At 55.7% G+C, this 11581-nt stretch overlaps 4 protein-coding genes across 5 annotated transcripts in view; 3 read left to right on the forward strand and 1 right to left on the reverse strand.

Annotated features, from left to right (window-relative positions):
- Nucleotides 1-2534: 2534 nt before the first annotated feature.
- Nucleotides 2535-3916, forward strand: Scgb1c1 (secretoglobin, family 1C, member 1). The gene is made up of 3 exons (XM_013033380.1): nt 2535-2672; nt 3157-3356; nt 3762-3916. Exons 1-3 carry the CDS (start codon nt 2618-2620, stop codon nt 3792-3794), a joined length of 288 nt encoding a protein of 95 aa, XP_012888834.1. The 5' UTR covers nt 2535-2617; the 3' UTR covers nt 3795-3916.
- Nucleotides 3917-5039: 1123 nt separating this feature from the next.
- Nucleotides 5040-7568, forward strand: Odf3 (outer dense fiber of sperm tails 3). Of its 2 annotated transcripts, XM_013033378.1 has the most exons (7): nt 5040-5153; nt 5497-5611; nt 5731-5931; nt 6197-6298; nt 6412-6533; nt 7048-7188; nt 7473-7568. In XM_013033378.1, exons 2-7 carry the CDS (start codon nt 5503-5505, stop codon nt 7560-7562), a joined length of 765 nt encoding a protein of 254 aa, XP_012888832.1. In that variant the 5' UTR covers nt 5040-5153; nt 5497-5502; the 3' UTR covers nt 7563-7568. The 2 variants fall into 2 exon arrangements, with proteins under 2 accessions (XP_012888832.1, XP_012888833.1); XM_013033379.1 differs by lacking the exons at nt 5040-5153; nt 7048-7188 and having other exon boundaries at nt 5501-5611.
- A 2659-nt stretch (nt 7569-10227) lies between these two features.
- Nucleotides 10228-11423, reverse strand: Bet1l (Bet1 golgi vesicular membrane trafficking protein-like). Its single transcript, XM_013033335.1, has 5 exons — nt 11419-11423; nt 11322-11371; nt 11132-11280; nt 10598-10654; nt 10228-10487 (listed from the first exon to the last, which is right to left on the reverse strand). Exons 1-5 carry the CDS (start codon nt 11421-11423, stop codon nt 10320-10322), a joined length of 429 nt encoding a protein of 142 aa, XP_012888789.1. The 3' UTR covers nt 10228-10319.
- The window catches only part of Ric8a (RIC8 guanine nucleotide exchange factor A), a 6634-nt gene continuing 6474 nt past the window's right edge, over nt 11422-11581 (forward strand). Inside the window, exon 1 of the mRNA XM_013033336.1 lies at nt 11422-11426. Within this exon, the coding sequence (XP_012888790.1) occupies nt 11422-11426 (5 nt within the window). The remainder of the gene's footprint in view (nt 11427-11581) is intronic.

Genomic DNA, 11581 nt, shown 5'->3' on the forward strand with positions numbered 1-11581 from the left:
AACTGAAGGCTGAGTTGGGGACTAATGGGCCCCAGTTTATCCCTACCGGAACTCTGTGCTGCTCCCACTCAGCAAGCTGAATCCAGAGTCTGCTGAGTGAGCCTGCCACACTCACCCAGAACTTCCCTACCCCAGAAAACATAAAACAAACACACTAAAGTAAACAAGACAAACAAGTGGCCACAAAGACAAAATCAGGTCTCAGTGAATGGGGCGACATCTCACCACCATTCACTTACCAGGGGACTCAACCCCCCTACTTACCTCCGGAGGATTTTTTCTCTTAGATTCCTGCAGACGTTGACCCAGGGGCCTTCCAAGGCGGAGGAGAATTCCCAGTCATCTTGGGGCAAGGGACAAAAGTCCCTAGCGGCCGTCCCCTCAGACTGACATGTTCTCCCCCATGCTCAGACCCCCTGAGTCAAGGCCTGAGGCTGAGATCTAACTGGGGCCACTTGCAGGTGGTCAGTGGCAATTTCATAATTGACAAACAAGCAAGTTCCCAAAACCTGACAATCTGGGCTCGGGCTGTAACTTCCTTCCAGTGATCTAAAGTCAGACTTAAGGGCGTTGTTAGTTGCTGCCCCATCCCTTTAAGGACAACAAAACAGACAACAGAGACAATTAACACTAAACAGAAACAGAGGAAACCAGACAGGCACTGCGCGGCAGTCGAATGACTGCAAACAGAAAAAGCAACTTCAGATGGGAGTGGCCGACCACGGCTAAACTCCCGGGAAGGAGAGAAATTTTACTTTCTCCCCTTCCTCCAGGCTCCGGAAAGGAGGGAGATTTTATGTCTCCCTCCTTTTACGGGAAGGAGAGAGACTCCGCGTCTCCTCCTCCCTCACGGGAAGGAGAGAGACCCCAAGTCCCCTCCTTCCTCTGGGGAAGGAGAGAGACCCCCAAGATCCCTCCTTCCTCTCAGGAAGGAGAGAGACCCCCAAGACCCCTCCTTCCTCTCGGGAAGGAGAGAGACTCCAAGACCCCTCCTTCCTCTCGGGAAGGAGAGAGACTCCAAGACCCCTCCTTCCTCACCTCAGGGCACGTCTGCCCCAGACGGGCCAGGGGTTTCAGGGCACGTCTGCCTCCCCCACTGGCCTCAATACAGACCCTGTACAGGCACTTTTCCTTGGATCCCAGAGTGCAGAATACAGAACAGAGATAACAAACACAGAAGACACGAAACGTAAGAGCTCTATCTTACCTCCTACCAGTCCTGGAATTTGGGGTCTGGGGGCGCTGGTTTCCCGGCCAATGCACCAAATAAAAGACCCCAGACTCCTGGGATACTTTCGTCAACGGGAGGGCGCCCCAGAAAACTCAGACTCCAGGCCGGGAGATGCAATAAGCAAGAGGAGTTTATTCAGCGTTTGCGCAAACGGTCTCTCTGCCTCGGCACAGGAGAGAGCCCGAGCAGCAGTTACAAGCATTTTTAAAGGCAAAACCCACAAGATCAGCATATAACACCAGGTGTACCCCGGATTGGCCCATTTAAAAGTCACTATGTACTCCAGCAATCATTTTTACTACGCGGGGAAGTTTATAACACTCTTTGTAAAAACGATTGGCATGGGTGATTTAAAGGAGGTAGTCACTCTGGGAGGTAAGAGTTAGGGGAGTTTACATAGTTACAGGCTTGTGATGGATTAACATTTGGCCTAGTTTGCTGGACTTGCCAGGTGGTCCTTATCTTGGGTCCCATTCTTGAGTCCCATTTTTGGGTCCCATTTGGCCACTTGGGGAGTTTACTTGTTTGTTCTTTATCTATGACCACAGACCTTGTCCCCGGGCCGGCATCTGGGCTCCGAGACTTTTTACTCAATTCCTTATTTCCAGAAGGGATGGGGGTTAGTGCTAGGGCGAGCAAGTTCACAAAAGCGAAATCAGCAGTTAGCAATTGTAAAATGTAATTCTAATTTTTAATATTTCAGTGGGCATGGTGGGTTCACAAACAGTAGAAGTGTGTGGAACCCAGTGTGGAAGGAAAGGTATCTAGGGACTGGGCCCTGTGGAAAACAAGCACTTCTGTAGGAGAAAGGACTAGCCGCCCAAGGAGCCGTCAGCCACCAGAGGGCAGCAGAGGACAGGAGGAGAAGAGCCAGGCCACCATGCAAGCTCTGCGCGTTATCAGAACCAGACTGAAGTCCGTGCCGACGCGACTGGTCCCCATGCCGTGCCCCTCAGAGCCCCTCTGGCCCTCTCTGGAGGCTGTCGTCTGCTTCAGGCTCCTATGGCCCTGGGTCCTCACTCTAAGAAGTCCTGTCCCTCCCAATCACATGCCCAGGCCATTCTCCATCCTAGTGGGAAGGCCCCACCCCTGACCTTTGCCGCCCAGAGCCATACAACACAGTGAGCAAAGAAAGGTCCACCACAAAACCCTCACTGTAGCCTCAGGGCTGCTGAGACTTTGGTCCTGGTCCAGAAGCTCCCTTCCCTAAGTTTATCCTGATTCCATTAACTCCACTCACCTCAACTCGTTTGCCAAAAGCCTAGACACGCCTGCCCAGCTTGCCTGACAGGTCTTGATGGACAGGTGGAGCCCAGCCCCTGGGGGAGCTGCCGCTAGCTAATATATAAAAGCCCAGGCTCCACTAAGCAGCTCCTGAGACTAGCCATGAAGAGGAGTGGTGCTCTCCTGCTGGTGGCCCTGGGCCTCCTCTGCATCTTAGGTGAGTTTAGGCACATCCAGGAAGGGGGAAAGGGGCGCTAGGAAGTTGAAATGAGTGTGTCTTTGTATACACAGGCAGCAGAGACTCTCCAGTGCCCAGCACTGCTGAGACACCAGTGGAGGGTCTGTAGCTGACAGTGTGTGCGAGAGGCTGTAGAACAATGTGCGTTCAGCTGAGGTAGTGGGATTGAAGAAGAGGGAAGATGGCAAACTGAACGTACACTGATTGTGTGGACTCCAATCCAGTGTCACCTACCGTGGCTCAGTCCACGGAGCTTATTTCAGCTCCACACCAGGAGGAAATGATGCTGTGTTAGGGCTTGACTTTTCCCCGTGAGACTAGGGAAAGGACTAGTGGAAACTGAGCACCTGGGACTAGAGTGGTGGCGGAGGGGTCTGCAGAGATGAGGAGCTGTGTCTTCCAGGGAGGCTTGGGGGAAGGCCTGGGCAGCCCTGTCCGGGTGTCAGCGCCCCTTGCAATGCAGGGTTGGCCACAGGAGAAGACGACAATGAGTTTTTCATGGACTTCCTGCAAACCCTGCTGGTGGGAACCCCAGAGGAGCTCTATGAGGGGCCCTTGGGCAAGTACAACGTCAATGAGGATGCCAAGGAAGCATTGACGGAGCTCAAGTCCTGCATTGATGGCCTGCAGCCCACGCATAAGGCGGAACTCGTCAAGCTTCTGGTACCAGGGCCTGGGCTCTCCCTCCCTCCGCGCCTGAACCCTCCCCTCGAGCGCTGTCCCTAGGTAGAACCCCAGAGCCCACTGCAGCCCTCCGACCTACTCCAGCCAGCCAAAGTGGATACCCCAGACCTCTCTACCTATGCAGAAAACTCTAGACCCTTGGATCTGATCCCCCAATTCAGGAACTATGTAAAGCAGACATGTGCACACACATGCACACACTCAATGCACTGATGCAGCATGTGTGTGCCAACCTCCCAGATACTAGAAGTGGCTGGACTGCAGGGTGGCAGGACCTGTCTTCTCCCACACACCCAAGATGGCCCAGGGCTGTCTGCTTCCTGGCGCTGCGGCTTTCTGGCAACTACTCACTAACTCTTCTGGTTCACATGTATCTGCCTCCAGGTTCAAGTGCTTGGCAGTGAGGATGGGGTCTAAGTGGATCGCGACATGGTTCCCAATAGGCACAGGACCAGCCATGCAAGCAGCCATGGACACACTGCCCCACTGCTGTTTACCCACAAGCAAACTCATCTTTCAACATGAATCAATAAAGCCTCCTGCAGCCTGGGCCCTGGCTCCTGTCTCTCCCAAACAAAGGGACATGTAAGAGCACACTCAAGGACACACTCCTTTCACCAAGGAGCAGAATGCAGGAGGACGGGCACACTTAATGGTAGATTGGACCCAGCAGACACAGGGTAGGCAGGGATGCAGCACAGAAGATGAACAGGCAGCCATGTGGACACGGAGGGGCATCACGGAAGGGGGAGGGAGAAGACTTGCAGTCCTAAGGCCAGGGTAAGAGCTGGGGCTCAGACAAGGAAGTGGTCAGGGCAGTAGGGAAGACCCCCATCCGTGCTGAGGGGCTGCCTGCAAAAGCTGATGATTCTGTACCGTCGCCATGCACGACAGGTTCATGTGACAGTACGGGCAGCAGATACCCAGGTGTCGAGGGCTTTAGGAACAATCCCTAAGAGTCACCCAAGGAAAGAGACCCTAACCTAAGGCTGAGTCCCAAGAGGATCCCTAATAACATCAAGAAGCAAGTCCACATGCTCCAGGAGACACTCAAAATCTGAGGTGGGGGGTTTGCTTCACTGGTGGGGTGCTGAGAGCCAGCAAGGTCTGAAGATGGTCAGCAGGAAGAAAGCTGCCCACTGCTGACTCCTGTCTCCCACATCCACTCAGACCCTAAGCCACTAGAATGACCAGCAGACAGACTCCCCATATCTGTTATCTCCAAATTCAAATGGGAACATGGCTGAATGGGATCATTACATTCACTCCCTGCCCACCCTGGGCTCTGGGTCCTGGGAACTCTCTGCCTTGTTCCTCCCCTGTGCACCTTCATCCCAGCCAAGCACAGAGAGGGTAGGAATCTGGAGGGAGTGAGGTCTGGAGAAGATAGGAGTCCCTGGAGAAAATGGGGTCCTTGGTAGAAGGTAGGGGTCCCTAGAGAAGATGGGGTACTGGAGAAGGTGAGGGTTCCCAGACAGGAAGAGGCCTGGAAATGGTGGAGGTCCCTGGAGAGGAGAGCTTGAGGGGGGCCTGGACAGAGGGCATTGTCTCCATCATACACACTATGCTCTAGAACCCCCCAGTCCTACACAGCCACATTCTAGAGCTCAGGGGAGGGGACCCCTCCCAATTCTCCAAGCCCCTGGGGTGAGAGGGAGGCCTTTCTTTCATGCTCTGCTTTTGGGAACCGCCTGGCACTGACGCCAGGGGGAGGAGCCCACCTGCGTGGAGGCTGGGTCCCAGGCTGCCCTGAGCCTGCTCTTGCACAGAGGTGAGGCCTGCGGACCGGCCCCCTTCCCAAAGGCACCCAGCCAAGCAGCTCCCATTCTCCCTACCAGCTCCCTGCTGGCCACGCCTAGGGTTCTCCAAGTAGATGGGACCTCACCCTTAGGGCCCAAGACCTCCTTAGAGCCAGGGGGTGGGCAGCGTCTCAGGGGCAGTGCTGGAGGCTAGGGAGGGCTTGGAAAACGCACACAGCCCCTAACTGCTTGAGACCCCACGGCAACTGCAGCCTGCAGCTCTGCCCGTGCGTCAGCAGGACCAGGGACAGGAATGTGGGGCCAGGATGAGATGGGCCAGGGCCTCCCAGCACTGGTCACCCTCTTATCCATGGACAGAGCCAGCCATGGCGGAAGAGATATGGGTGGGCACTTGGAGGCCCCATCGCCCCCGGGGACCCATCATGGCCCTCTACAGCAGCCCAGGACCCAAGTACCTGATTCCACCCACTACGGGTAAGAGCCTAGGGATGGCGGGGTGGGAGGAGCCAGAAGCCAGGTATGAGGTAGGGGTGGGTCTGGAGCTTGGGGAGAAGGGATGTCTGGCTCCAGCCGCTCAGAGACTGTGCGCACAGGCTTCGTCAAGCACACGCCCACCAAGCTGCGGGCGCCGGCCTACAGCTTCCGTGGAGCCCCCATGCTCCTGGCCGAGAACTGCTCCCCAGGGCCCCGCTACAGTGTAAACCCCAAAATACTGAGGACCGGCAAGGACATCGGCCCCACCTACTCCATCCTTGGGCGCTACCACACCAAGACTGTGCTGACCCCAGGGCCAGGTGAGTGACCCCACTTGAGGCTCCTAGACAAGATGGGCATGGGAAGGCCAGGGTGGACCCAAGTACTAAGCCAAAACAGCAGAGCCCAAGACCCCACAGTCCCGTCTGACCTGCAGTGCGGGAGCCCGGGCCACAAGCCCTGTTCTCCCTGCTTGAAAGCAGCCCTCGAGTCAGCTCTGACCAAGCCCACTCACCAGTATGCTGAGGCCTGGAGGCCTCCCTCAAGGTCGGACCCACTCACGTGCTTGCACCTCCTCCCCCTCAGGTGACTACTTTCCAGAGAAATCTACCAAGCATGTGTTTGACTCGGCACCCAGCCATTCCATCTCAGCACGGACCAAGACCTTCCGCGTGGACAGCACCCCAGGTCTGTCACAGCTCCAACTGTCAGCTAGGTGACCAGTATGTGGGCCCACACGGTGGGGCCTCTGAGGGGTGAAGAGAACCCCAGAAGGACTCCAGGCCCCCCTCTTTCCCCAGGCCCTGCTGCATACATGCTCCCGGTGGTGATGGGCCCGCACACCGTGGGCAAGGTCTCCCAGCCCTCCTTCTCCATCAAGGGCCGCAGCAAACTGGGCAGCTTCAGCGATGACCTGCACAAGGTAAGGCTTCCGGGGCCCCCGTGCCCACCTGCTGAGACCCCCGGCCGATCCCCTGAATGCATGGTGTGGGGGGCCCCCGTGCCCACCTGCTGAGACCCCCAGCCGATCCCCTGAATGCATGGTGTGGGGGGGGAGCCAGGTACCAGCTTGGGAGCTGTGCCGTAGCCGAGAGCACTGGCTGGAGGGCAAACAGCAGTGTTAGATAGGCGCCACACAGAAAGAAGGTAAGCTCTGAGCGCTTGGGGGGAGGGTTCTAGCTTCCCTAGACTCAGGTCATTGTCCTCATACCCAAAAAGGGACAGTGTCCCCACTGCAAAGGGGCCTGACAGAAGGGGTGTGTGTTAGACTGGAGCACAATGGGGATGATTGCTTAGTGATGCTGAAATTGAGGCCTGAATCCCACAAAGGTGTTCATAGGCACAGTGGGTCCAGGCACCCCTGATGACAGCAGGGTACCAAACCTGCCCCGTTCTCTGACAACACATGCTTACCTGAGTCCTCTTTCACCTCCCAGACCCCAGGTCCTGCAGCGTACCGCCAGACTGATGTGCAACTGACCAAGTTCAAGGCACCACAGTACACCATGGCTGCCCGGGTGGAGCCCCCAGGGGACAAGACTCTCAAGCCAGGACCGGGAGCCCACAGCCCTGAGAAGGTCCAGGAAGCAAAGCCTAGAGGCGGGGTGGGGGTCAGGACAGGACACACTCTGGGTGTGGGGAGGGGGAGGCCTTCATGGCTTCCCTGTGCATTGCTGTACTGGCCCGAAGCAACTCTTCAGGTGTGGGAACCAGAGCCCCCACCCTTCCCCAGCTGCTGTGAGTTAGCACTGCTGAGAGCTCCATGCTCAGGGTCCAAGCAGGCTCTTCACTGGCCACCTTGGCCCCAGGTTCTGGAGGGACAGCAGCCCAGCCCCACCAGCTCACGGCTTCTGTCTCCCAGGTGACCCTGACCAAGCCCTGCGCTCCCGTCGTCACCTTTGGCATCAAGCACTCTGACTATATGACACCCCTGGTGGTGGATGTGGAATAGCCCTGCCCTGCAAGCTCCACACAAGAGGCCCCCACAGGAAGACAGCTGGGCCTGGACGGGAAGCACCCGCTACCACCTGGGCCACTGCTGGACTGGCTCTGCAAAGCACAGCATGCTTATTTGGACAATTCTAACAAAATATTTTTTCTACACTGTATTCCCATTTGCTAATCTTGTTTCCTGCTGTGTCCAAATTATAAAAATAAACCACACATTCCATTCTTAAGGATTTGTCTTGGGAAAGGCTACGTTTTCCTAGAAGCCCCCCATGACTGTCGGTGCCAACACACAGGAGGTCCCCTTCCAGCTTTCTCGGGGCTCCAGGGTCTGCACAGGAAGACAGGAGGCGTGCGAGCCCCAACCTCGGCCTCACCTGTGCGGTGCCCACACTGTGGCCTTTCCCCTCCCCCGCTTGACTCTGGACCGCTGCTAGGAAGATGTGATGTAAGTGCCCGACACCCCCACGCATCCAAAGTTGTGTGGGCATCCCACACAGGCACCTCATACAACACATCAAGACAGAGTAAGTCAATCCTTCTTCATAAAGCTGTTTATTGAGTTTTTATTGCTGACAAGTTCTTGAACTATGGGATACAGCCTGGCGACTTGTCCTCATAGCCTCTCACACTGGCCTTTAAGGTCTTTTTTTATTTGCTGGCATCAAGAACCAAATTGGCACCCCACCTTTCTCCTAGGTCCAGTGCCAAGTGCACAGAACCAAGCTGGAGGCCCACGTTTTTGGCACTGCTGTCCCCTTTACAGGAGTCACACAGCAGAAGACTCTCACAGAATACGGAACAGAATTGCTAGAGCACTACCAACAGCTGTGGAGACAGAAAGGCGAGGAACAGAGACGGATACCCAAGGGGAACATAACCACAGAGGTTCTAGAAGAGATGGCAAAATTTCCACAAGGAACTCCTCCCTGGTTAGCCATGTTCTCAGGAAGTTAGCAGTATCCTGCCAGAAAAACAGGGAGGCACAGCTGAATCATGATGCATCTAACCGGCAGGGACCAGCGAGAGGTGGCCAGGCAGATGCTGCCAGTGTTTGGTGACAGGCAGAGGACTAAGACAAAACTCAGTACACAAAGACACCCAGGGTGAGGGTGTTAAGATGTCCACAGAAGTGGCACAAACTTTACCAGCCCAGGGTTTCAGGGAAATAACAAAGCCAGAGAGAGAGGTAGTAAGAAGTAAGCGATGCTGGAGCCATACCCTCCTTCTCCAGACCCAACAGAAGGGCCAAAGATGAGGAAAGGTGACTGTGGTGAGCATGTGCAGGAGAAGGAGGGCTGCTGACAGGGGGAGCAGGGGAGGGTCCTGGGGTTGCAGGCCAGGGCAGGGCAGGGCTGCCACGTGGAGAGGGCAGGCTGCGTCGACCCGACCTTGGAGGAGGTGATTCTGCATGGCAAGCCTCAGGGTGGTCACAAGGTAGGTGGTGAGCCAGCAAGTGCTGAGGGTGGGGGACTGGAACACAGGGCAGAAGCGTGCACAACTGCACAATATATTCCTTGGGGACGTCTTTTATAAGCTGGGAGCAGGTGGCTCACACCTGTGATCCTGGCTACTCAGGAGGTTGAGATCTGAGGATCAGGGTTCAAAGCCAGCCAACCAATTAAGTGATCCTGGCTACTCAGGAGGTTGAGATCTGAGGATCAGGGTTCAAAGCCAACCAATTAAGCACCAAAAAAGATGGAAGTGGAGCTGTGGCTCAAGTGGTAGAGTGCTAGCCTTGAGCAACAAAGTTGGGGGAGGGGGAAGGGGAGGAGGAAGAGGAGGAGGAAAGAAGACCACGATGACTCCTCTCACAAGTTCAGTCTGTATGAACTCAGGACTAGCCAAATAGGCAGTAAGGGCCAGAGACACCTGGGTGGGGAGTCTGTAGAGGTAGGGAGCAAGGAGTGTGGCTGAGGACTATCCCACAATGAGGGGAACAGGCTGTGGAAGGCAGGGCAGGGGGTAAAAGCTCCCACTACAAACAGTATAGTTGCACGCGCAGGTGGAGTAGGGTCCTACAAGGGAAGACTACCTCACACACTGAGTCTAAAAGGGCAGGTGAGACCTTCTCTGTGTTTCATTTCATCTCCTGGGGAAAAACAGTTTAGGCAATGGGGGACCGAAGCCTAAGTCCTGAAGGTAGAGTCCTCTGTTCCTAGACATAAACATGCCCCTGTGGCCCAACCAATTCCAGCCCAAACCCACAGTGCATTCCTGTACCCACAGCCTTGCTCTCTGCAGGGGTCTGGCTATATCCAAGGATAGAGGGCACAGGCTTTAAAATCGGGGACTCATGATCTATGCAGATAAACACTTGCTCAGCAGCTCTAGTGAGGAGATTGGCACATCCGGAAATGGCCATATTTGACTCTCAGCTTGTGTGAGGTTCACAGACACAGTCCCTTCTTTCTGTTGTCAGCCCCAGGCTCTTCAGATTCAGACACAGACAGGACAGGACAGGAGAGCATTAAACTATTAGAGCCCTGAGGGCTGGGTGGACAGCTGCTGGCCACACTGAGCACATTCAGGATTCTCAGCTGTTTGGCTCAAATCTAGCTTGTTCTGACCTGTTGGAGGGCTGAGCCTTAGTTTCTCCAAACCACGAGCACTCTGGTCAGAGGCAACGGTGGCCCTCACCACATAGGAAGAAAATGCATGGCCCATGATGATCACTGTAAAGGAATATTTTTGTAGCATGTCCTCAGGAGCCCAAGATACCAGGTGAGGAAGACCCTGGATTCCTGTGGCTCCCACTGGCTCACGTCCTTGCCCTTGACAAGAGGTAGGAGAGGATGAAGAAGGCCACAATGAGGCCCACGGCCATCCCACAGAGAAGCTTCCGATTGTCTCGCCCAGATCGAGCCATCGTGGAGAAGCGCTTCACACTCCCTGTGAGCAGACCAGTCATGCTGGTGAAGTCCGAGTCCTGAGGGAAGGACCCAGCAGGATCACATACCGTGGCACCTGGACCAATCCACCACCCACACAAGCACAGACTGCAGAGCAGGTGGGGTGGGCCACACCTCAGACCCTTACCATGGCATCCAGGTACTGGTTCTGGTCTTCAGCATCCCTATCAATGTCCAGGGCCAGCTGATAAGGACACAGAGATTATACAGTCAGGCCACAGCAGTCACAGAACATAGTACCCACTCACCCATCAAGACCAGCCAAACTCACCCATGTCTCTACCAGACCCAGTGTCTCAACAGACTGGAAAGGTTCAAGTATCACTCTGGGTTGTACTCAAGCCAACAAAGCTAATGGAAAGCTGCCTGATATCCCTCTGAGACTCTTCCTAACTTCTTCTTTTTTGTTTTTTTGCCAGCTGTGGGGCCTGAACTCTGGGCCTGGGCGCTGTCCCTCAGCTCTTCAGCTCAAGGCTAGCGCTCTACCACTTGAGCCACAGCGCCACTTCCGGCTTTTTCTGCTTACGTGGCATTGAGGAATTGAACCCAGAGGCTCTTGCATGCAAGGCGAGCGCTCTACCACTGAGGCCTTCCCAGCCCCTCTTCCTAACTTCTGACCCCAACTCCCCAGGGGAAAGAAGGGGAACGGGCCACCACTGACCGATTTAAGCCTGGTAACCTTGGAGGCAAGGCTGTCGGCCATCCGCTTGTTCTCCCGGTCTAGAATCTCCTCCACAGCCCCGGAGCTCTGAGCTGTGAGAACAGACAGAGACTGAAGACTCGCACTGAGTTTCTGACCTCTCACCCCAGCTGAATTTGTTTGGTAAGACAGCTACGGAGACAGGGCTCACTTGTGTCTGCCGAGCACCTGAGAGGCAGGCTGTGTAGCACGGTCGGCTCACTGGGGGGCGACCCCTAAGGGGCAGCCGAAACTCGCCCCTTCTTTACCACATGAGGTGGCCGTGACACCCAACACACGGTATCGGACAAAACCTGCCGGGCTGGACCAGCCCCGCAACCGGCGGCTTCATAACAGAGCGGAGTGAACTGTGCTGGCGAGACGCAGGAGGAGATCCTGGGGACCCGGGGAGGGGAGGGGCGGGGGAGGGGA

This window comes from Dipodomys ordii, unplaced genomic scaffold, assembly GCF_000151885.1.
Source record: "Dipodomys ordii isolate 6190 unplaced genomic scaffold, Dord_2.0 Scaffold166, whole genome shotgun sequence".
NCBI classification, from domain to species: domain Eukaryota; kingdom Metazoa; phylum Chordata; class Mammalia; order Rodentia; family Heteromyidae; genus Dipodomys; species Dipodomys ordii.

What these genes read in the sequence shown, in the direction of transcription:
- Odf3 (XM_013033378.1), top strand. Translation starts at nt 5,503, where the DNA reads ATGGCGGAAGAGATATGGGTGGGCACTTGGAGGCCCCATCGCCCCCGG. An exon ending in TGTGCTGACCCCAGGGCCAG is followed by an intron (nt 5,932 to 6,196) that starts GTGAGTGACCCC and finishes CCTCCCCCTCAG; the next exon opens with GTGACTACTTTCCAGAGAAA. An exon ending in GAGCCCACAGCCCTGAGAAG is followed by an intron (nt 7,189 to 7,472) that starts GTCCAGGAAGCA and finishes TCTGTCTCCCAG; the next exon opens with GTGACCCTGACCAAGCCCTG.
- Scgb1c1 (XM_013033380.1), top strand. Translation starts at nt 2,618, where the DNA reads ATGAAGAGGAGTGGTGCTCTCCTGCTGGTGGCCCTGGGCCTCCTCTGC. An exon ending in GGGCCTCCTCTGCATCTTAG is followed by an intron (nt 2,673 to 3,156) that starts GTGAGTTTAGGC and finishes CTTGCAATGCAG; the next exon opens with GGTTGGCCACAGGAGAAGAC. An exon ending in CGGAACTCGTCAAGCTTCTG is followed by an intron (nt 3,357 to 3,761) that starts GTACCAGGGCCT and finishes ATCTGCCTCCAG; the next exon opens with GTTCAAGTGCTTGGCAGTGA.
- Bet1l (XM_013033335.1), bottom strand. An exon ending in AGGTTACCAGGCTTAAATCG is followed by an intron (nt 10,655 to 11,131) that starts GTCAGTGGTGGC and finishes TGTCCTTATCAG; the next exon opens with CTGGCCCTGGACATTGATAG. An exon ending in ACCAGTACCTGGATGCCATG is followed by an intron (nt 10,488 to 10,597) that starts GTAAGGGTCTGA and finishes TCCTTCCCTCAG; the next exon opens with GACTCGGACTTCACCAGCAT.